The following is a 26,075-nucleotide window of genomic DNA, read 5'->3' on the forward strand; positions in this document are numbered from 1 at the left end:
ATGAAAAGGAATAATTTGAGAAATTACGAATTTAGAGAATTTAGGCTGTAAAGCAGGAGTCTCCGGATTTTACCCTGAAAGCGCAACCTAACTACTTACGAATATTGATTTTAGAACTTTATATTTGATTTACATTTTAGGAATTATCAAAATGATGAAGTGTCCAAAAAGTTGAGTTTATGAATTATCAAAAAAAGTTAAAAAATGCGAGGCAAAACTTTTATTTAGTTACCGTAGTAGACAAAAAAAAAAAAAGTCGTGACCTTGTACGCATATCGACAACTTTCGAAGAGCAATTTATATTTTTTTTCGAAGAGCAATTTTAAATTTTAAGATAACGTTAAATCATTAGGCCTTGCAGATCTAAAAATTCGTGTCAGAACGTTTCATTTATCTTTCTTCATATTGTATAATGGGTGGGAAGAACTAGTGTCAATAGTCCCATAGAGAATTTTTTTTTCTTTTCTTTTCTTTCCTGTTATTATATCATCTGGGTGGCAAAGAGCAAAGGGTGTAAAATGATATCGTGTACGTTAACCCAGAAAAAAAGGCGAAAATTAAGGGAGCAGATGGACGCACGTGTGGGGGCATGCAGTCAATGGAGACTAATTAAATTCACGAAAACAGCTGCACATTAAAAAGGAACCCGGGAGCCCAGGAAAGGGAGAGCGAGCGTAAGTAAACGTTCCCCAGTAAGAATAGTCCCCTCCCCACTCAGTTTCTTCCCCTTATGTCTCCGTGCTTGGTCATAACCTTCGTCGCACTGCGGGACGAGACGCATGCGTCACGTGGTCTTCGGGCAACCTGCATAACATGTGCAAGTGAAACCGCTTCTCCAACTTCGTCATTAGTTTGAGTTGTCTAACGACACTTTTTAATTACCTCCGTTGCTCGGATTTTTTTTCTTGTGACCTCTCGCCACTAAGGTTATCGAACAGTCACCGAAAAATATCTGAAGGTAAAAGGGGCGCTCGTTCGAAGCACTGAGAAAAGAAGTTCGAAACTCTCAGTCGATTCAAGACTTAAAAGAAAACTGCTTTATATATTAGAATACAAAAATGTAGACACAATCCGAAAATAAAATTAAAAAAATTCACAGGAAGGGCGAAGTCAGCGAGTAATGGGAGGCATTACTGGCTGAAAAGAAAGTTTCTGTTTGTACTCCATGGCGATGCCAAGGACAGGTCTGTACCCTCCGGCTTGACCACTAGGGGTTTCATTTTCTTACTAAAATTCCAGATATCCTGCGTGTTCGCCCAACATTCTTCATCTTTTCCTTACTAACGGTCCGTTCAATTTAACTTCTATTTACTCATGGCTCAAATGGAAATTTAAAATGAACATTCCATAATAAAATATCCTATTTTTAATCAAGTATGTACGTGATATTGTCGATGTGCATGACAAACATAAATGTCTGTTCCGGGGCACTCTGATCCTTTCTGAACCCTGTATTTACTTCCTCAAAATACACAGCAGTTAGCTTTCTTTCAGATATTTCAGACCATAATTTGGCAATGACCACGATATCTATGAAGTTTCTTTTCGTGTCGAGTCTTAGCCTTATGTTATTTCTCCAAAATGCTGTTCACTTTCCGCGCGGGCCGTATAAAATTTATTCGCGGGCCGTAGGTTGGGCATCACTATGGATCATTAACCGGTACTACTTTACACATGTTAATTTTTATGATCTTAGTAGATAATAAAAAAAAAAAATACGGTAAATAAAAATAAACATAGTATTTCTTGCAAATTAAATTATATATATAAATGTTATATAATAGTAGCATTAGTAGTGGAATATTATGCGAGAAAGCAAGCTTCCGCAACATCAGCCAAAAAAAAAAAAAAACTTCCCATTTTACATATCCATTCCCTCCAATAGTTTGTCCAGTTCTTCATTGAATTTATTGCAGCTATCAACTTCCATAACACAGATGGAAGTCTGTTCCAGCAATCAACCACTCGCTGGCTAAAGGCAAACTTCCACATTCTGCAACCACCGTTTGAATTTATGCCCCTTCATGTGCACCGTCTGAACAACAGGAAGAATTCCATCGGCACTGAGCTTGCTCAAACCATTCAAACCCGTACACCCCTCAATCAGATCACCTTGCAGATGCATAATCTCCAGATGCTGCTATTTGCAGAACTTAAACATTCCTTGGTAAGAGAACTCCTTTATTCCATTGACCAATCTCGTTGCCTTTCGCTCTACTCGTTCCAGCAGCTCTACATCTTTCCTGAAATGAGGCCTCCAGACCTGTATGCAGTATTCAAGGTATGGCCTGACCACTGCCTTATACAAAAGGATAATAGCCTCTTTATCTCTGCTAGCAAAGTTCCTGTATGTCATTGATAAGACCCCATGAGCTGTACTGGCAGCCTGTCTGCACTGCTCTAAAAACTTCACATCTCACTGCGTAATTACCCCAGGTCTTTTTTACTCTCTACTTCCCTGGGTGTAGTTGGTACGCTACTCTTGGGTTATCCCAGAGTTGCATATATTCACAACAATGCGGATAAGCACAGTTGGTACGTTACTCTGGGGTTATCCCAGTACTTTGCAATGTTATCCCAGTAGTTGGGCAGATGGGCTGAGAAGTTTAACTTCTCAGCCCATCTGCCCAACTTTTCTAGATCCTGTTGCAACCGCATATCGTCGTTACTGTCATTAATCTCACTGTTAAATATATAAAACAATGGGCCCAGCACCGAACCCTGAGGGACTCCACTAATAACATTAATCTACGAAGAGCAGTGTCCACTGATTACCACGCACTATCTTCTCCCACTCAACCATCCCTTTATCCATAGCAGCAACTTGCCCTTGATGCCAAATCGTTCCAATCTGTATAGCAGTCTTTTATGTGTAACAATAGCATCCTGAAATCCAAGCATATGATATAAAAATTTTTTGCATCCAGTTGCTTTGCGACTGCATCGTAATTTCCAATCAAATTGATCAGACAAGGTTTCCTCTTAACAAATCCATGCTGTGTCTGAAGTATTACTGAAGTCTCGTCTAGATGGCGGATATGTCTTTATACTTTCATATTCATATAAGAAACTAATCAAAATTGGTAAAACTAAAGAATTTTTGAAAATATACCATTGTAAAAAGAACTAAATTCAGAACAGGGGTCACACTCCAATGAAAAAAGGTTGTTAGTTTTACGCCACTAATTCGGGACCGATTCAAGCAATGATAGTCTGGAGTGCGCACACTGTTCTGAACTTTACCAAACAAAATAATATCAATTTTACATCATGCTTATAATATTAACTAACTTAAAACAGATACGAGACCGTGTGAATTCTTATATCGTCTCTCATTTTAATATTTTGTAAAAAACTAATTTCCTTCAAAATATTAAAGTAATAATTAAATTACAATAATAATAAAAAATAATTTGCATTTATGTAGGGCATAGATGTACGAAATATAAAATTCATTAGATAGCCGTAAAATTTAAAGAAAAACATAAATATTTACACACTTTTATTATATTTTATTATATAAAATATGTAAAATAGCATTGCTTGATTAAGTAAACTGAACAATTATCTGTACTAGTATAAAGATAAAAATCATTAATTAAATAACCACAGGTGCCAATCTGAAAACTTGAATAAATAGTGATTCCTCGGTGATTTAAAACAAGAGAGAATGGTCTAAAAACAATCAAGAGACGTAAGTGAAAAGAAGTATTAGAATTCCATATTTCCTTGTTCGATGTATAAATGTTGGCAGATATCAAGATTACTTTTGAATTTAGGAAATCTCTACAGAGCTTTCCCTCTAAGCAGATATTTCTTCAATGCAGAAAAATGTCATCTGAATAGGCAATATTAGGAAGTACTTACACAGTACCAAAATGCTACTCCGGAAATTTCCCTATTCCAATTCAAGCAACAAACCGCACCCAAAAGAAGACCACAGAGGTTCGTTGGAGGCCTAAATGGGGATGTAAAATAACTTTTTATCAGCGTGGTTAAACCTAGTTATACCGCTGATTTAGTCAAGCATTTATCGGAGTTAATATCTGGAATGATCGAGGATTTGTACGTGTCAGCGATCATTTGCAACTTGACGAGGAGCTGTTTTTCCTGCATGGTATTACCCATAACTTGAGCAGAACACGTTAAAGCTAAAATGTCACAAAGAAGAGAGAGAGAGAGAGAGAGAGAGAGAGAGAGAATATCTGTCAGTGCAGCACTTTAAGTGGACGAGATAAGGAAGCGGCAATTGATCACTGAAGTGCCCTCTGGTGGCAGGATCAATAGGTCACCTCTAACATTGAGATACAAACTCCTAGCCTAGTGCTAACTTAAGACTGAACTACATCCTTTGGGACGTATCCGATGCGTCCTTATGGGCCAAATAAAGCCCAGCTAATCCATGTAGCATCGAGTTCAGAGGTCGCGTACAATTAGGATGGTCGCATCCCATGGATACTGTGACTCACACTCCCATGACAACATCCGAGACGAACGGAGGGAGGTAGCTAGCTTAGGCGTCTAAATGTCCGCTAGGAACCCCTCAAAATAACACATACGCACACACCAACTGGGAGGGGGGGGGGAGAAAGCGATTTGACTTGGGTGTATGTGTCCCGTAACGAGTGTTGATTCATGTCAACCATGACCCCGACCGGCTGGAAACCGAACTTGAAACATGCTGTCTTGGGTTGGCTCCAATAAGAGCGTGTCCCGGTGTTCGTCCCTCGTAACTGTCGGCGTATTCTGTTGCACAATTGTAATCAGACCCTCTTGTGATGACCCAAAATTCGAAGTCTGTATTAGTTGCGAATGGTGGTAAACTTAGTTGGAATATTCGTTATTAAATATTGTGCGCCAAATAAGTTATTTTCCATAATGTATTCTGGCTCATGAATTCAGTTTTTCTCTAATCGAAAAATGCATTTTCCTATTATAGCTCTGGAGACAGAAACGTTTTCAAGATAGGATCAAAGATTTATTTTAATTAATTTCATTTATAAAACAAAGGAATAAAACTGATACAAGTATTTAAGTAAAGATATTTCTTAATTTTATGAGTTGTATGCGATTAAACCTGCACTTCTTGTTTTAAATCGGTGACAGATTCAAACCGTTTTTTCTGGGGAGGGAAGACGATATTAATGATGATATATTTCAGTGGGGGTATGATACGACGATAATGATATGTGTAATTGAAAATTCAACTCGAATTTAGCTTGAATTTATTTCAAGCTAAATTTTGGCCTCAGCTGCCCTTATGCCCTTAAACACCCATACCAATACAATATCATGATAAATACTTAATATCACAAAATATACAATGTACGTTATTTATGTACTTTATTTTAGAATTATACATTGTTTACCTAATTTGTTGGTTTTTTTTTTTTTTTGTTTTTTTTTTTGCGCGTCAGTATATATGCATAATACGCCTATTGTCTTCACCATGTCAGTCCGTCCGCATGTAATAACTGGACTCTCAGTATATAATTTTTCATAAATATCCATCTCTTCCTTTCTAAAAGGCCAATATTTGGGTCTCTTAGAAAGGTTTGTCGAGCCTTACCAAATTTAATTAAAATCGAGCCAACAGGAAATCCGACAATTATTTTATTTTTTTAAATACATATCACATAGATTATCCATATACCGTGTATTGTAGCAGAAGCACTAGATATTACGTATTTTGCCGTGCGATGATTGGAGGAATGAATGGGCAATGTGGCGGATGCGCAGAAACGAAATTTTCTTCGTTCGAGCGTAGAAGTAGTTCTTTTTGCTCTCTTTTATTTTATTATAAATCATAAGTTATTACTATTTTTGCTGACACGCCTGAAATGTTAACACTTTGCATACATTACTATTCTGGTTCCCCCCACCCTTTCTCGCTTAGCTAACTTTAAATTATAAGTTAAGGTGCTTGATTACGTTTTCTATGCTCCTACATGGCCGCCGTAGCCGAGTTATCAGGCGCGCAGGTGCATAAGTACACGTGCCTTGAGTTACCGGGGTTTAAGCTCGTGACTGCTGAATACGGTGCTGTTTCTCGTATTCTGTGTATCTTGTGAAGTCCTCTGACTGATGACGTTTGGTCGTCAGTATAAACAGAAAATTCTATTTATTTTAAATCTTCTTCCGTTAATCATAACGGGCCTTTTTTCAGTTTATAATATGGCAATTAATTTATTAGCGTTCTTCTCATTCATAGACCTAATGAAATTGTGGGATTTTAGGAGCATCAGACTAAGGCTATATTGCTCCATGGCGTCTGTAAATTGCGTGTATTCTGTGGTCCATTTTCTGTTTGGTGGATGAAAAACCTGATTTCCGGGAGGGAAAACCATACTATCCTCACCTGAAACCGACTAACAGTAACATTGTGAAAAAGGCCCATCAAAATTCCTTACGTCATCGACGGAACTAATCTCCGGTCTTTTCCACCCAGTGTGGGCAGTATAGCGATTCTACCAACTGTGCTGCCCACGAGGGCCCTAATGAACTGAAATACAATACGATGGTATAATGATTCATTTATTGAGATAAAAAATATACGGTCTTGCACAAGTCAGCAGATAATGGCAGCTCTAACGGAAGATGCTAATTAGGTTGTTTCACACAGAGCTAGACCTAGACTTAAGAAAATATCGTTGCAAAAAGGACCGAGTAAGCCACGGTCGGAGGGCGCCTCCTTCGTTTGTACAACAGTACAAATAATTGGGCTCTTTTCAATCGGGGATCCCGGGTGTGATAAACGTGCTGCCCTACCCCCGTTCCAATTTTAAAAATGGGTAAATATTGTGTTTCGTTGAATAAATAAGATATGCAAGCTCCTTAACATGAACATTTCTCAAGAAATCATTTACCCGATTTCTTGAAAATAAAAATAACGAACGCAATTAATCGAATTAAATAAGACTAACTTTTCACTAATTACAGAGATCTTTATGAACTCAAACTTTCCTACCTGATGAGTCAGTGGCAGCACAACCACCCCCACAAGAGTTGGACAGAGTTGTTATCTCACGGAATTTAGGAAGATCTTTGAGATCTTCCTAAAACAAGTATTCAAACTGAATATTTTTCTCAAGAAAGAAGCAAAACCAGAAAGGGCAGACGAAATTGGATAACTTGGGAGCTTCTTAACTGAAACTTGTAAAGTGTATTTCTAGATAATAATAAAATGATAGTTGCTTTGGCCTTGATAGTTGTGATTCATGGCCATGTCTATCTCGATGTCAGTTGATTTATTTACTGCTGTTGTAGGGCTATTTCAGACCTCCAGACATGCGACCATGGCGATGTTAAGAGCAGTCTCTCGCCAACGCTGTACAGGGGAAAGCCGAGTTTATTTACCAAGCAATATGGCAGTAGTGCAGACGAAGCACTGGGAAACAGAACTCACAGCTGCGAAAGTGGACCCTTCGTCTCTCTCTCTCTTTTTTAGGGGGGGGGGGGATAGTGGATAAGGACTGCGCAAGTCGCTAGGTGACCGGGGGCTGCTTTTTGATCGGTTCCACCCTTCTGTGACACACCACAAACGAACCTTCCGACACACACACACATATGGCATTTTGGTAGAAGCGTGCCGGATGATCAACAGCCGTCATTTCAGCTGTGGTAAAAAAGAGGAAGAGAAGTATGTCTGCTGCTTTGATGATAGTGAGGTTGCAGTATATCACAGTGCTACACAGGATCCAGTTGCTATTGAGCTAAGGTTTGCATGCGTAAAGGAGACATCCGGGCTAGTACTGGTTTTATTGTTTTTGCTTCGAAGTTGTTGTTGCATCTTTAAATGAACCAAGTACATGATCATTTTTGGCAGGATTTTTGCGTTTCCTCTAAAAACTCTCTGTATTGTGGTTCTAATTTAGTAATACCTCGGATTATCAAATATGTTTATAACTTCATTGCTACATTAATTAATAATAATAATAAATACTATGTAACTCTAGCAGATTACAGAGATTACACCAGTCACTGAGGAAGATGATGTTTAATCAGCTTTGAAACGTCCGTTATCATTGTTTCTCTTATGAAGTGTGTATTGTAATATATTTTTTTTAAAGTATAAGTTTTCAAACTGGGTTCGGCGGAACCATGAGGTTTCGTGATATTTTTTTAATTAGAGAGAGAGAGAGGTCGTTTTGCGATCTTTATGATTGTTTGTTTCTTAATGAAAGAGGGACATACAAGAGTAAAGAAGTCTGGGATTGAGGTTTTTCCAGTTATATTAAAAATATTTTAAGGAGAATTAAGAAATGTCCCGGATTCAGAGCCTTCTAGAGCAGTGGCTGGAAATTTTAACTAAAGCCACAACAACAAAAATTGTAAATAAAAACTAAACAGGACATCAGAAAATGTAAAAATAGTACAATGGAGGATATTCTTAAAATGCGGAGCATCATATAAACAAACCACAGCGAATTTTGTTACAGGAATGTGACATTTGAACTATCCATAAGCTAAGGCTGTGTTTCTATCAACCGCATAACAACTCAACACCTTCAACAAAGTGAGAAAATCTGACACCTATGCGACAACCACGAAACAACTTCAGAGAGAATCGATATAACGACCATCAGCCCATCCTTCGTATAGTGTTTAGAGCAGTGCTTCTCAAAGTGGGCGATATCGCCCCTGGGGGGGCGTTTGAATTATCCATAGGGGCATTAGAATGAAAGGGGGCGACAGGGGGGGCGATAGGTATGATTGTGTGTAACAGGCGGCTTGCAATAATTCGCGCCTTTAATTGCTTTGACCAAATCACCGCGAAATATAATAAAATCTATTCCACTTAGCAATGATACAGTTCAGAGACGGATAGATGAAATGGCCAAAGACACAGAAAATACCCTATGCAACATTTTACCAACAACAGAATTTGCCTTACAAAAAGACGAATCAAGTCTGCCAGGTAACGAATCTTTACTACTAGCATACGTACGTTTTATAAAAGATGAAAAGTTGACGAAGAATTATTATTTGCAAGATATCTAGAAACGTATACCAAAGGAGAGTCTATATTTCAGGTTACTGAAAAGTTTTTTAAAGACGGGGAAATTCCACTTACAAATGTACTCGCTTGTGCAATGGATGGAGCACCATCAATGGTTGACCGTTACGAGGGTTTTATGGCTTATTTAAAAAATGCTGTGCCAAATATTATTACTGTTCATTGTCATTCACCGTCAGCATTTAGTTGCGAAAAAACTTGGTGATCAACTACACAATTCTCTACAAACTGTTATTACTGCTATCAACAAAATTAAAGCACATTCTTTGAATGATCGTATATTTCGAAAGCTTTGCGATCAAAACGGTGAAGATTTTGAACGATTGCTACTTCACTCCGAGGTTCGGTGGCTGTCAAAAGGCAACTGTCTCAACAGATTTTATGAACTCTTTGATACTGTTGTAGTTTTTTGAAGATAAGAACAACGACCTTAGTAATGACCTCAAGAAAATGAAAACATATTGCTTATCTTGCAGATTTATTTACTAGATTCAACTCAATGAACTTACATTTACAAGGACAAGATGTAACTCTTATTAAGGCAAACTCAAATTTCAGCATTTATTTCAAAATTAAAGCTTTTTATGCGCAACGTAGGACGACGTTAATTGTATCAATTTCCAAATCTGTTGTAAATAGAGAAAAAAGAAAAAATAGCCGATGAAACTCTACTAACTTTTTGTAATCATCTAGAAATGTTGCGCAGAGATATGCAGGAAAGGTTCGAAAATCTCCTTAATTTGAAAATTCCAGATAGGGTTATAAATCCTTTTTTAAATAATGACAATGGTGAACGTTTTGTAGAAGAAGAATTGATTGAGTTACAAAATGAAGTTGAACTGAAACCAAAATTTCAAAATTCATATCAGGAATTTTGGTTACAAAAGAAAATCCCTGACCATTATCCTGCATTGTGGGGAATTGTAAAAAAATTACTTATTTCTTTTCCAACATCATATCTAGTCGAAACCGGTTTCAGTGCTGTATCTCAATTGCTGATAAAACAAAGAAATTGTCCGGATGTTGTTAAACTTGGCGATTTACGACTTCTACTTACAGATATTAAACCTAATATTGATAAGCTAATAAATCTCCACCAAGCTCATCCATCGCGTTAAATATTAAAATATAATTAACTATTTCCATTAATATCGCGACTTATTTATGTAATTAACTTTAATTTTTGACTTAATTTAAGTGACTATAACCGACTTTATTTATGTAGTTGTAATTTTTTACGAAGAAGGAATAACGTGCAGTAAATAGTTTTCTTTATAATTCACACACATACATGCAGGGCTGCATTTACGTTTTTGGATGCAAACAACAAATATTCATTTCAGTTATTTAGCTTCACTTTATATTGGTTAGCTAAAAAAAAACCCTGGCGAGGGCTTTTTATTAGGGGGGGGGGGCAGTGATCCAACCAAGGGGGCGATGATCCAAAAATGTTTGAGAAGCACTGGTTTAGAGACACGAACTGTGTTTCTAGATAGGTGATTGCTGAAATACATCAAGTAAGAGCATGTGCCAGGTGGATAGAGTAACCAGGAACAGCTTCTGTAACCCTATGTGATCATCCTGGATGATCACATAGGGTTACAGAAGTTCACAAGACAGCGTATACAAGACTATTATAGAGTACTTTGAGAAGGGAGAGCTTACGTTTCGATAAATGGATTATTTTTATTTTCTAAAATAAAAATAATCCCCAAGTTAGATCAATTAGTGATCCAACTGAAACCTGTATTTAATCGATTGGACCGTGTAACTTTCATAACTAATATCAATTCCATGTGTCTTATTAGTAGAGTGAACAGAGTTTTAATAAATTCGGAAAGCAGCTCACTTCGCGCTGGAAGTATGCGTGCCCCTCTCTGGTTCATTCCAATCCCTTTTAACGATGGGTATTTCCATTCGCTAAATTGCAGAACCAGAAGTCTCATACAAGAGTTTTGCGTGTTTCCTTCAGGGGGTTGTCAGCCACGCGAGGGGTGGGAGATTAGAAAGAAAAGCGCACTCCTCTAATGAACGGGAGCTAGAACAGGTTCCTTTCTTTGCAACGTGTCAAAGGAAGGAGAAACATCTTTGTCCATTTCCTTGGAGGTTGCCGGAGGTCATTAAAGGGGCTGTATGCGCACACGCGAACTCGAACTTTCGTTGTACATGTGCATTCGGGGGGATTTCTGAACGCCTTTATTAGACGAAATAGCGTGTATGTGGACACGTGACAGTCAATAGCAGAACAGAAAAAATAAGGGAGGATAACTTGAGGGGAAATAGTAGTGGTTGTCGGGACTGGCACGCATAACGTGGGTGTCACCGGATATGGCTATTTACGGAGAGATCATGAACGTTGATGGTTGTCACTGACCCCACCCTATGTGAATCTAAAAGCTTAATTTTATTTTAAAATGTCTTTCTAGACGTTTATTGCTGTTAATGATGCGCACGCGTTTGTGATTATCACGTGTTTGATGTGTCGTCCTCTAGGGACAATTCCTTAAAACAGTATAGCGGGTTCACTTTTCACTCGTTCGTTCGGTCTGGTTTGAAATCCTGCTCGGAATAAAGGAATTCTTAAGGCCTCTGCAATTACCCAATCTCAGGTGGTGGAGTAGGACTTTTCCTAGTGAATTAGTCTGGATTTTGCAGCATGCAGAATGATTAAAGTTGATGCGCCTAAGCCCCTCCGAACAACCACCCAACGTCCAAGACATGCTGCCTAATCAACAAATACAGTACAGAGAATTATCATAGTCACTTCCCTAAAGCAGCAGCGAAAATGGCTATTGTTGTACTTCAGTATCTTAAAAAATATAATCAAAATATAGAATAAAGAGGATTTTGCCTCGCAGGTTAATACTCCGTGCCACCGCATCCTGTTCTTTATGATCGTATCGATTTAATTTCCCCCCTTTAGGGTGGGTGATACAAAGTGCTATGAGATGAGACGTTGATTTATTATCGTGTTTAAGTGAGTTGGTGGCATTAATGGTTATCATTTAAAGTGGTGTAAAGGGCCGAATAACACTTGCATAATTTATTTTATTCCCTCTTTTCCTGGTAATTTTTAAGAGTTCGTCTTTTAGTCTTTCATCAGTCATTTTGATTTTCCGCTTTAATCGATTGCACTCGCAGCTTCTTTTGCAATTGTCCTGTTCATCATCCATAACTGTCTTACTCGTAGCAACAGGCTTGATCGAGTCCTTGCTAGGTGACTTCTCGAAGGATGTTTATTAGATTTTGTTCCTAAAGGAATATTTTTCTTGCCAAGCGGGATACCTTTTGTTGGAATTTAGGTGAATTCAATGTATTAATGCTATTTCTGCACTAAAATAGAGATAGAGCTCACAATGAGGTTCAGAAATGTCTGCTATTTAGAACTGTCTTCAAACTCGTTTGAACACAGCCCACATGAAATAGCAAGCCTCGTACAATAAGGCTCTGTCTTTGTAGAGAGCTTAAATTTATCTTTAAGCAGCTTCTATAACGGTAAATGGCTTATAACATGATTGTGATGTATCTAAGCTTCAGTAGGTCCAGGTGAAAAGATGAACAAGAGCTAACAAGCAGGTCTCATTTTATCCCCACTTATGATTCGGATGACACATCCCGGAATATCGCCTATAAGAAAAGGTTTGAAGTCTCTCTAACATTCTTTGACGCCTGCCGAACAAAAAGACACTGAGATGTGGTAGCCTATCTCAGCTTCATCCCACCTTCCCTGCTACCTCTTCTTCATTGACTTCATGTCCTAGTTGAACCTCTCTCCATGGTCTTCATTGACATCACCCACATTTGGTCTCAAAAAATCCAAGTGAGAATGCAACTAATGAAGTTTGATTGCCATTCGCACCCCACTTTGTTTTCATTCTTGATGTTACCAAAGAGGCCATTTACTACAAGGCGAAATGGCTGCCAGGCATTTCGCTTAGCCATCAGTCATTTTGTCTTCCCGTTCTTGTGAAACCAAACTTGCTTAGCTTGTGGAAAAATAAGCATGTACCTTTCACTTTGGAAAAATACAATGCACAGTGTGTGATTGAAAGTATCATCTTGAGGATCCACTGCATTAACAAATGGCTTGACCAGTCTTAGCTTGATATGGAGTAACGAAAGCAAGACTTTCTTACTCGGAACCAAAGGATTGTTTGCTACATTGTGTGCTGCAACTCAGTTCTGGCAGATTATATTCTCTCCTCCTGTAGCGCTGACCAATTGCCTTTCTGTCCCAGAGGCAGAGAATGCAAAGAAACTTAGGGAACCACCTTGCAACCCTACAAGAAACCCTAGCAGCTTGAAGTAACCACAGCCACCATTTATACTGGTCATACTTCATACTTTATCTCCTCTAACACATGCTATACGTTTCCACATTCTTTAATATAGTTAGTTAGTTATTTGCTTTTTAGGAGCATTAGCAACTAAGGCCATATTGCTCCGAGATATGCGATGGTCATTCCCTGACCTTTCCGCATCCTCCGTATTTGGTGGTGATGGGCTCGAACCCGGTCTAATCAAGAAGCGTGTGCTACGCACTACTGCTCCTTCCCACCTGGCTACGGAGGCGCCATTCTTTAATATGAACAAATGCGCAACAGGAATCGATGGGGGTGTATTTCAAGTGTGAAGTAAGAGTGCTTTCAACTTTTACTTTCCATGTTTCTAGATTGTGACCAACTTCTTCATAAAGACTAATAAAAAAAAAAAAAAAAAAACGCAGCACAGCTATTCTGCAACAGTGTAAAAACGTGCATGCGACATGATTTTTCTGTATGCAAACGTTTTACAGCTAGGATCTAGTAGATCACATTCTTTTAAACGAGATATGAGGAGCTCTGCATTGAGTCTCATTAGACCCACGTTCCTCAATATAATCCAATCTAAGTAACCAATTATTGCTAATTAGGGAAATATGACATTTTGCTTGTGAACAAGCTTCTGATGCATAATTCCAGTTATTCTGTTCATTAGATTTACTGAATTTTGAAGACCCTTGAAGTGAACTGAAAATTGGCAAGTCTTTATTGTGTGGCACAGAAGCAATAAAAGTTGGTACGTTGGTGGGGTACACTACAGTTTTCGATAGGCAGACTTTTTAAACTTTGAAATAACCACCGTACAAAGTTAGCAGTTCATGATAGCGTGTGGGCTCACTCTCTCTCCATATTCGAGATATAGATGACTACTACTAAACCAGAGTCGATCTCAGGTAGGGGCTATACATGTTATCATGAAAGTGACCGCATCCAAGTGCTAGCATCTCTGGTACAATGGATGGATATAGTATTTACAGAAATATTTTCGTATCTTCACACAGCCGGAGTTAATAAATGTTTTTATTTTATATTTTTGTATAAACCAATTAAAACAATAGTTACCTTTCCAATTAATTCAAAATATTAAGTTAAAAGTATTTAATCAAAATCATAGAAATTAAAATATTTTAGAGTGTAATAAAATGCACAAACAAATCTCCATGGGCAGAGTGAATCATTTATAAACAGATAAAAAGAATTCATAAAATTAACTAATATTTTATCGGGTTGGATTGTGGGCTTAGTTTAATTTTAACAAAAACTAATAAGTGTTTAGAAACTGATACACCGAATATATCCAATTCCATTGTATATATTCGTATTCGGCTCATATATGCTCGAAGTTATAAAAACCTTTTTGTGGGCAACTGATGATTACGAAACTCCCCTACATCACTGAACTGAAATGTTTTTAGACGTAATAAATGACACGGAGCGAGCGGCGTCGGTGAATCCATCGTGATTTCCAAACCGAAAAATGAAGCCAGTGTAAACACGGGGATGTCCTAACATCAACCTCGACTGGAGATAACTTTCTCCCCTTTACACTTCACTAAACGGTGGCGCCTTTCGTATCACGTCACTTCCCCGGGATGTTTCCCAGTGCACGGGGAGGTGGGGGTGTGTACAGTGGTGAATGAAAACGAGGCGGGGCTTCTGTTTCTGCATGCAGTGTCAGTTGGAACGGAGAGGCAGTAGACAAGGAGCCAGCGAGCCGAATCTAGCTACCAATATTATTGCCACGCTCAAGGCCGGTGGGACAGTGTGTGCGTGCGTGTGTCTTGGGCAGCTTCGGATCACCTGGCTGTGCTGTCTGTCTGTCTTATGGCTCCCGGATATAACTCGGTAAGCGTCTGCTACGGCCGTCAGGCCTAACAATGAGGACTGTAGTGGCGATGGCCTGTTGGAACGTCCCTTTGGAAATGGTTTGGACAGGTAGGTCGGTCACTGAAATCATAGAATAAGTTCCGAAACGTATTCGTAGTGTAATATATTGAAATATCATCCGATGATGTCTCCGTGCCATGTGTTGCTTCGTCTGTCAACATTCGCGTTGGTCGACGGACCATCTTCTTCAACACCGATCAGCTGTTTTAACGTTTGCGCGCTTACATATCGATTAACGTGGTTTTACTGACAGCTTGCGATGATCGTGCTTAGCTGGGCCTTTGTTTATAGCAGTGACTCTCGCTGTAAAGTTACATCAAATTTAGAAGGGGCGATCACAAGCAACTTTTGAAAATCATAAGATGATCACCGCGTATGAAAATATAAAAAAAAATTGAGATTAGAAAAAGTTAAACGTCGATTAAGAAATACTGTTATGGTGCCTACTTCTAAATGAGACAGTTTGCCACGGGAATGACTTTATATCACTAAAATATTGGCTGTAATTACTATTACAAACAATATTTTGGTTGATTTACCACACTTATCTTTTCCATTCGACCTGCAGCGTTTAGAATAAAGAGAGCATTCTTGAACTGGGACATTGGGTAGGGGTCGACTTCAAAGCAGCGATATTCTTTTGTGAACAGAAATCTCCCGGCATGCTCTCTGTGTCGAACGCCTAGTTCATCGGCCATGGGTAATTGATGTAGGCCCGTTAGAAACATTAGAATTTCCTTCTTAAAAAAAATACTTTTTAAATGTGGGGAAAAAATGCGCTTTTCTTGGAAAATAACTCCAGAAGCTGTTTAAATCGAAAGACGGTTTTACAGAAAAGAAATTGGAACAGGAATTCAATGTAGGTATGTTTTAATAAATTACTCCCCTGAATAAAACTGTTTTTCATTCTATAAGTACAGGCAGACAACAGCTTTCCCCAGGTCAATGCCCGCGCGATTCATTAGTATTAATCATTAGATTTTACTCGGCGTTAATGGTTTCTACTTATCTCTCGCACCTAAGGGTGTTTTTCTCAGCCTTACCGCGTGTCTTTCATTTGCATCTTAACTGAGTCTAATGTCTCATTTTCAATTTGGGTCCATTGTCTTCTTTGAAATAATAACAAAAACTCTTTGGGTAAAGAAAGCATATCAAAAAATAAAAAATGTTTTGTTCATATAAACGCTGTGCGTGCAGACTGGGAAACCTGGGCGAAGTTTGTCTAAATACAGGAAGTAAGTTTGGCACCAGCTGTCATGCAATGGTAAATTGAGAAAACTGGATATACAGACAGACAGGCACACGCACACACTGTATGTGCCCGAAGTCGTAAACATTGGGTGCTATTTGTATGACATAATTGTATCATTTGTGTTATTGCAGCAAACAATTTGGTTATTTTTACAAACATGGCCTCTATACCATAATACTGTGATTTTACTCCGGCCTCTCTTGATGATTCAAAGCTTCCAGGAATCAGGTATGTGTTCCTGCTCCAAAAAAAAAAAAAAAAAGTAGAAAGAAATAAAAAAATATATATGAGTGTGCTTATATACATCTATTGTGGGATGCTGAATTGGCTGTATGAGGACCTGTACGAGAGTACCACAATGCCTTGTCAAGCGTTTTTTTTTTTTATCTCTAGTAACCGGTGGTGAGGGGATTCTGTACACTGGAGCTGTGAAAGCTCTGAAGTATCTTATGTACTGTTCCTTGATGCATTTATCATATTATACAGCGATATGCACCAAACGGTCAGATATAGACGACACGAATGTAGTAACCGATGCTTTATATGTAATGACTCCCTCCACTTTCTTTTATACCATCTATATTCTGGATGGAAAAAAAAAATAGCCAAGATCATTACATACAAAATACAACCAATCACATACTACTGTACCAGTATAGATAAGGGCTTATTGGTTAACCCCTCCACATTTGAGGAAACCGTTATTTGATAAAATACAGGGCTCAAACCAGCAGACTGCTCAGCAAAAACGGTAATATTAGTGTGTAGACCCTGTATCATTCATGTGGGCTGTGCTTTCTGGATCGATTTAAGAACTGAAAACAATGAAAAAGGTGTTTTATTTATATATATATATATATGGTTATGGCTGTTTGAATTTTAAAAAATGGCTGTGGAGTTTTCCATGGTAAAAAAAACAACAAAAATAATAAAAACACAAACAAGAATAAGCAGTACATAGTAAAACGTTTTTATTCACACTAGATATTTGCTTATTCTTTTTTATTGTTTTTTACCATTAAAAAAAATCTACCCATTTTTAAAAATTCAAATAGCCATAGCTTCATAACCATTCAGAATCGGACACATGTTTATATAAATTGTTTTCAGGTCCTGAATCGATTCAAAAAGTACGGCTCGCATGTTATGAAACGCCCTGTATATAAAATTAAATTCTATGGTATGAAAGAGTAGGTAGTAATAAAGATTTTAAAAAATGATTTAACAATAAAAAACAAAATACAGACATTATAGCACACCTTCATAAATGAACAAGAGTTGGGTTGGAATTCGATTATAGTTCCCAATCAGCGTTCTTCGACATTACAAGCGAATATAGGAGAGAACAGATTAACATATAATCACTCCTTAACATACAATATTTTATTTAATTTTAATCAGTTCGAAATTCAAATCTGTTGAATACAAAATTTACTCCTGGTACAGTGATAGAAAGGAAAAGCTTACGCAAACAAATTCAGGACATTTTCACATATAAGCAAACTCAGTATTCAAAATTCAAGAGTACGAATTCAAAATACGGTTAAGATAAACAAAGTCATGAAAGATGAGCGCGAGCCAAAGATTTCAGTCTAGTTACAGCTGGAGTATATAAATCTTCGAAAATTCCGGTTTTGTAGGGAACAGGTGTTGCCCATTCATCTGTTGGGTATAGTAGCAGAGAGGACAACCATAATTTTTCCCCACAGAGGAAGGATTACTTTTTGAGTACCGCATGACGTTAATCTTCTCAAGATCAGCATGGTCCAATCCTGAATTGTGTAAGGTAGCATGGAAGCTCCAGGAGTGTCTCGTTGATTACTGTTATCATTCCACGATTGAGCCGTGGTAAGGATTCAGCATAACAAATGTCTTGCCTAGTATCAACAAGCAAGAACAAAAAGGCAGATAAGACTCCACTCAGTAGGAGTCCAGAAGAAATTAAATACGATATGCTACTGCTTCCAAAAGTAAGCTAAACTGCCGTATTCGTTAAGAGTGATTTCAGGATCACCTTTCATTTGGTAGTGGTTAACTAAAAGTTTCAAAACAGCTAATACTTGACAGAGTCGAAGGTTGCCTAAGTTCGACATGGATCACTCTGCTTAGATCTTATTTCAAAGGCTATAGTAGTGACCAGAAGAGTAATAACTAAAGTCAGGGAGGGAAGGGGTAATGAATTTGAGAAAACTAACTCAACAGCAGATGATTGACAAGAATTAGGAGGAGTATCTCCTTGAGCAGTTTCAAGACGAGATATAGTTGAGTCCAATCTCCGCAGATTTTTTATTTATCTAGTGAATTTAAAAGGTAAACTGCAGCCATTATCAACCCACTGCAGGATGGAAGCCTCCTCAACAATTCATGCGGCGGAAAATGGACCATAATCTGCCACACTGGTCCAGTGCGGGTTGGCAGATCGACTGTATTTAGCAGTCAGGGGCTTGAACCCCGGTCCACTCAAAGAGCGTGTGCTACTGCACTGCCGCTCCTGACCACTCGGCTACAGAGGCCGCTCTAGTGAATTTAATGCTCAGTTATTATTATTATCTGTTCATTTCACAAAATGAACCACCCCGGAATGGCTAAGTGCCGGAAGGGTGTTTATTACATAGCAGGGTACGAGGTACTGAGGGCAGTGGGTTGCATATAAATAAATAAATTTTCTGTTTATACTCAGAGTCAGAGGAGTTAACAAGATAGACAGAATACAAGAAACAGCACCGTATTCAGCAGTCACGGGATTGAACCCCGGTCACTCAAGGCACGTGTACTTATGCACTCGCGCGCCTGACCACTAGGCTACGGCGGCTGAACACGTAGTCTCCTCCAGAATTACTACATACACATTTTATATATATTTACACATTAATAGTTCTGTATATACATTATGCAAATCATATATTTACAAATCGGCAATTCCATATACACAAATTATTAGTTATATATTTACTCAACTGTTAATGAAGGCATATTTTTCCAGTCAATATCTTACCAAATATTATTTTTCTTAAAGTTTTTTTTTCCCTTAAAGTACAAGGTCGGATTTACTGGCGCTCCAGGGCCGCAAGGGTCCTCCCACGAGGGAGGACTCTTCAGCCCTGAAGCGCCAGTAAATCCTGGAGAATCTGCCAACGCTATCACTGTAAGGAGTAATTTCTTTTAATTTTATTATTTTTTAACTTTCAATATTTATGTGCGCCGGGATACCACACTATCTAAATTTGGCATTGGAGCTATGTAAATCAGTAACTTAAATATTTCTGATATACCACTGGAAAAACAGTGAACATACTTATTTTTCCAGTAATTTATTCCCTGAATAAAAAGTATTAAAATTTACACTTGAAATATCAGGTAAAAGTATGCGACCTTAGCACCAAGACCGCTCTCAAGCTAATAGTAAGTACGTCCATTGACGTCAAATTGTAGCATGAGGGGTGAAAGAAGGGCAGAGATGGTGGCTTACAGATTAGCGTGCAGAAATTCTGCGAGCATTTAGATCATTACTGGCTACTGGTGCGATATTTACATGCAAAAGGGGGGATTCTAATATGAGGACACTGTCTGGTGTGGGTGATGGATGGTATTGTGTCCGCAGATATTAATGCGTTTCATTACGATATTATGCACCGGACTTTTAAATTTAGTACAGAAACGTGCATGAGTAAGGACAGCGCATAAGATACCGTTAATACCAACGTGGTGCAACGGCGGTGTCACTAGAACTGGCAATTTTCTTTCTAATTCATCTTTCGCGTCAGGAGGGACAAGGATTGAGCACGAACGCAGAGTTCAATGTGTCTTCTAATTTTACCGCTTTTGGCCAAGCGTGAAAATATTCACGAAGGGGAGAACAAGACGTAAAGTTCCCAGTGAAAATCAAATAGTGTATCGATTAGTGGTAGGCACTACTTCACCCCTCCTTCTCTCCCGTTCGTTGATATCTTTTGTGTAAACGTAGTCAATCCGGTAGGTCTGATTGCTGGACATTCTGATGCTTCCCTCTGCCTGTTCTGCCACGCTACCGATATGACTTCCTTTACGTGGTGCTCAGACGGTTGCCATATAAGGAAATGTATCAGTGAAACGTAGTCTTCAATTCCAAGTACAGTATTTTTAAAATACGTGTGAGGTGGATATGTTAACCTGCATATCTTCTGTGCTTTATTCGCTAATGCACAGACCAAACTTGTCTTCTTTATATAGAATAAATTGATTTTTATATGGGACTGATGTTAAAGATCGACAGTTGACGATTTCTTATACTGTATAAGAAAAGACTACAATTCTTATTCTGAATCTATAAGGTGCCCCAAAAGTGATGCAACTCAAAAATAATAATTAAATTATCATAAATAAGTTCTAAGATGAACTAATGGAATATTCTTTCCAGTGTTATTCAAAATTATAAATAGTAGCAATAGTGGCAAAATTATGCAAAGTAAGCTTATACACGATCAGCCAAAAAAATAGAAAAAAGTCTTACCCCAACTTCATTGTACACCTCTTCTCTTAATCTGTCTAATCGTTTCTCACCTTTATCCAAACTACCCACTTCCACATCAGATGGAAATTTGTTCCAGCAATCAATTACTCTCTGGCTGAAAGCAAATTTTCGCACATCTATCCTGCAATCATCCTTTTCCAATTTAAATTTATGTTCCCTTATGTGGATTGCCGAGAAAGAGTAAGGATAGGATACTACTGGCATTTAATTTATGCAATCCATTTAAAGCCTTTAACACCTCAACCATGTCTTCTCGTAGTGCCTAGTTTCCCGACACTGCAATTTATACAACCGTCTTTCTTGGTTAGAGTACCCTTTTGTGTCCCTGACTTTCGATAGTCAGGGACACAAAAAAAAAAAAAAAAAACTTGTTACTCTTCTCTGAACCACATCCTTCCTAAAATGAGGTTTACAGACCTGTATGCCGTACTCAAGATTGAGTACACAACAGGATAATCACCTTTTTTTTTTTTTTTTTTTTCCCTGCTGGAACAAGGAGGTACAACAGAATCCTATAAGCTGTCCTAGCAGCCTGTCTGCACTGCTCAGAGAACTTTGTCATACTGTACAATTACCCTCCATGTCTTTTTCATTCTCAGTGTGGTACCACACAGTTGGTATAATATTCTGATATTACTGTTACCCATATGTAGTACCTTGCGTTTATCTGTGTTAAACTCCAATTGTCACTGACGTTAATCACACTGCCAACATTTGTATCATCAGTTAACTTAGCCATTAAACTTGATATGCCTTCATCAATATTGATAACAGTATGGGAGGGCCCAGCACTGAATCCGAGGGAATCCACCTAAATAACTAAACTATTATACTGTAGTCATTAATAAAAATAATATAATCACTAATATACTGAACTAGACAGCGGAATTCACACAACGGATTATTCAAGTGTCCCTATTTAAGAACTGTATAACCCGTACAATTCGACAAACCCGTCAGAATACTAAGTCCTATAACCTGCATGCTAAATTTTATTTGGATCACACTGTATACAAGTTCTAAATGGGCGATGAATTTGACTATCTTCTTGCTTCAACATGTTTTATCAAAATAAGGCTATTGCAATTCCTTCAGAATACTCCTAAGATCCCCTCCATTAGCACAGTATTGTAAATTTCGATGAACTAAAAACACTCCTTTGTAGGTACTACAAATTTTAAACAAAAAAGTTAATGGGATACATATAGTGTCCTCATAGCTCGCCTTTCCACTTTTGGTCAGTAGGATAAAAAGGGGTGGAAGCAGAGCAGTGAACTGCTTTACTGAAGTTTTAATAACTTTATAAGTCTAGTAGAAATAATAATCGTATTAATTCAAGATTAAGTTAATGGCATATTCGAATTTTAATCAACACCCTTTATGTATGGAAGAAATAATCATCCTAAAACTAGGATTATCTATTTATTGAGCAACTGGTCCACGGTGTATACCAAGGTAACTACGGTAAAAAGACACATGGCGCCGTTAGTTGTTGAGTGAGATATTTTAGATAGGTGGTAAAAGCAATGGTATTTGAGGGTATACAGGTTTCATTAGTGGGTTGAGTAACACGTTTTAAAAAACCGAGAATGCATTTATCCCTGTGATGAACATATTCTTCGTAAAGTTGCACCAATTACACAAAAAAGAATGAATGCAAAGTGGACGCTTCCAGAACGAAGGACTAAGTCCCTCGGATTGTTAGTGATCTTCCTTTTTTATTTTTCAAATATCCCTCCACAGGAAAACTTCAAGTGGTGACCAGTAGTGGAAGCATCTTACAGTACTGGTCAGCATAATGCACAGAAAAATACGACCGGAATTATAATATTGTTTTTGTGAGTCCTTTTCTGTTGGTTTGAATGAAACTCTGGTAATGTCAGATCTTGATCGAATTCCTAGGTAATTAATTTCTTTTTTATTTTTCAAATATCCTTTCCACAGGAAAAATTCAAGTGGAGTTTGAGACGAGGTGATCTCGAAAACCGCAATTCTATACTGATGATTAGCTCTCCAAAAAACCCTCTCAGCATTCCGACTGATTTGCTGATGTAGTCAGTCGTCCCATTCTGTTGGAATCTACACCCAAATCAGTGATCTCCAACAGAATGGTGAAATCTGCAATAAACTGGGGCAATATTCATTATCAGGTTTAAATGGGCAGATGTTCCAAAAGAAACTAGCCCGATAATCTGTCAGCGTGACATCTCACACTATAATCCGCTACTGAATGTAGTAGACTTCTGTCACTCAAGAGGGTTTAGGTTTATTTAACCAGTCAAATGGAAACCATCTGTCTAAACAGTTAATCCTGTTCAAGCCTTCAATTAGATGACAATATAACTCAGATCACTAGCAATTATCTTCTCTTTATCACGATCTTTGAACTCAAGGAATACATACAAAGGGCAAGCGATACAGCGCGATGCTTTTAAGCCTCTAAGCCCCCCCTCCACACTCTAAGTAGTGTGTGGGGGAAGGGCGCTGATATCAACAAGCCAAGATTGCGGGACGCCTAACCGCTCCAAAAAAAGTTTTGGAATCTGACTAGCAATGTTTCAATGCTAAAATAAGAACAGCACCAAATTTGTTCATTAATATAAGCTACCATAAAAATAATACGCCTGCGTAAAGATATTTAAATAAATTACGGGCTTTTATGTACAGGAAAGTCGTCCTAAATGGTTTGAGCAAACCACCAGGCTGACCTGATTTCATCATTGAGTACGCTACATGTTCTTGGGCTAAAATTCCCTACTTGTTCACCAATAAATAGCAAAATCATGAAATATTTTATACCAATAACAAGTATTTGTCTTGTCTTTCTGAAACAAAAGAGGTAGCTGATTTTCAACGCAAAGGAAAACAAAATTTAGTTTCACTTAACTTTGGTTACACTGTCATGACTGAGGTGGCTAAGCACATTTAAAGATCAAAAGCCTTGGCTCAGTTATCATACTCATGTCGTGTGTGTGTGGGGAGGATTAAAATCAAAATAAATGTGTATTTGGTACATGACTCACACTCCGGCAAAAGTTTTTGGCAGTGATCCGTGCCCTACACTGGGAGTGCGTACTGGAAGTTATGAAACGATTTCTAAGTTTTATTTTTAGTTAACTCGTTCACCCCCCCCCTCCTTTTACCAAGACGTACACAAACCGTACTTAAGTGCTGTCAACAAGGATCATCGTAGCTTTGTTTTGCTGTTTGTTGCAATTTTTCACTTGGATGTGTGGCGTAATTAGGTAAACAAAGCAATATACCGAATTTTTAAAAATATCTGGATACCAATAAGCCTTGTCTCAAACTTTTTCATGATGTGTTGGTACACCTCCACAAAACAACCATCAAGAAGGATAATAATTATACAAAGACTGTCTTATCTTAACAGATTTAAAAAAAAAAAAAAAAAAAAAGCTGTTTAAATCTGGTGTGAGCGTAACAGCTTTAACTTACAACCATTTTAATGGTTTCGTGGTTCCCGGAAAGCTGGTGCATTCAAAATCCAGCAAAAGAATTGCAACATTTCTATTCTTAAGGATGCTTCACGGTTTTAAATTCAAATTTCAACTTGGGGAAAATGTGAAAAAGAGCATACGCTGTCTCAGTGCCCCCGAAATCGTAATTTTTTGCCACCGTATCACATTTCCTCAGTGCACGTTGTATTTTGCATAAACCATAAAAGTAACGGCATAAGTTCATTGGACGATTTATAGAAAACCAACTCCCTTCCCTACCCACACGCACGGAAGCCGAACGAACCGCTACATGACAGTGACACGTGTCTGCAGCAGTGTACACATGGGGGAATGAGACGCATTCAGAAATTGTTTACGATAAAGTAAAATGAGTAACCAACATGATCTAACCAATTATGAATGTGAAATAGCGGTGAGGGTGCCTGAGGGACAAGGCACGGCACAATAACCACCAAGAGAGTAGTTATGGTGGCGTGCCCATGCATAACAGTATCGGGAGTGTGTTAACAAAGGCTCATAACAGAGAAAATAAGTAGTGTATTAGTACGTACAAAATATGTAACTGGGTAGGGGAAAAAAAGGTTCGATGTCGAGAGGCGGCTGATTTGCTTAACTGTGATGGCTAACTAAAGAAAAATATACAGGAGGGTCAAGGTCATTCGCTAGCTTCTCCGGATCGCAATCACGCCATAGCTCCACCCCTTCTCATCGACCAGCTGTTGCTCTAAGAACAGCAGTGCTTACTTTCAGCAGTGAATACCACGGATTATGTGGATCAGAGGGAGAAGAGTGAATGTCCCTCAACCGCCTGTGAAATTTCTCCTCGTTATAATGTCTCATGCCATGTACAACCACAAACTACAGCGAGTTATCGCAAATCGCATTGTTTCAGGTTTCCCGTGATAGTACAATGTGTTCATCACTTGCTTGGAGAGGTTTTGGTTCGAATTCCGTCAGAGACTAGAGAACCTCTTCAGGGACCGTGCAATGGTGCAAACACTTTTAAATGTGTCTATGTCGAGGGCCAGGTGCAAATCTAACCCCACCTCCCCTTTCACGGTTCAGGCCTCAATTCGAGAATGAAGTTAGCAGATCTTAGAAAGAGGAGAATAGAACACTACCTCCCAGTGAATTATTCCGGTTTTACAGTCCACACAACATGAAAATCGGCAAGTGAATACGCTTGTACAGCCAATAAGCGATAAACACTACATCCATATGAACCGGTGCACTGTGACCGAAGTAGTTGAAGTGCCAAGAACATCTACAAACAACACCAACCCCTAATTTACGCATACGAGGAGTGGCAATAAAGTTCCCGTACTGGTACAATATAAAGAACACAAAGTGAATGGAGCTCAAAAACAGTTTTATTTTTAACCAGTTTCCAACTTTTTTCGCAATTAATTACAGTACTCCGAAAGTCTGGATCTTCTTCAGGTTTTTTCCAAAACATATTCACAAACTTCGAGTCCTCCCATTCTTTTATCTTCATTCAAAATTTTTGACACCATCTTGGCACGCACTTTTCTCGTGCCTAAATTTTCAAAATTTGTTTTGTTTCTTTATCCATATTGAGTTTTGATGTAACGATTCTTGAACGACGATC

At 38.2% G+C, this 26,075-nt stretch overlaps 1 protein-coding gene across 4 annotated transcripts in view; it reads left to right on the forward strand.

Moving 5' to 3' along the window:
• The window catches only part of LOC150090404 (SLIT-ROBO Rho GTPase-activating protein 1-like), a 240,856-nt gene that overhangs the window by 102,672 nt on the left and 112,109 nt on the right, over positions 1-26,075 (forward strand). The window contains exon 1 of one of the 4 annotated variants that reach the window (XM_090389855.1): positions 14,969-15,273. The exons of the other annotated variants lie outside the window; for them this stretch is intronic. Within the exon in view, the coding sequence (XP_090245981.1) occupies positions 15,216-15,273 (58 nt within the window). The 5' untranslated portion in view covers positions 14,969-15,215. Of the gene's footprint in view, positions 1-14,968; positions 15,274-26,075 lie in introns of those variants that run through there. 4 annotated transcript variants of the gene reach the window in all.

Source organism: Mastigoproctus giganteus, chromosome 2 (assembly GCF_048544385.1).
Source record: "Mastigoproctus giganteus isolate SK-2022 chromosome 2, ASM4854438v1, whole genome shotgun sequence".
Lineage (NCBI taxonomy): Eukaryota > Metazoa > Arthropoda > Arachnida > Uropygi > Thelyphonidae > Mastigoproctus > Mastigoproctus giganteus.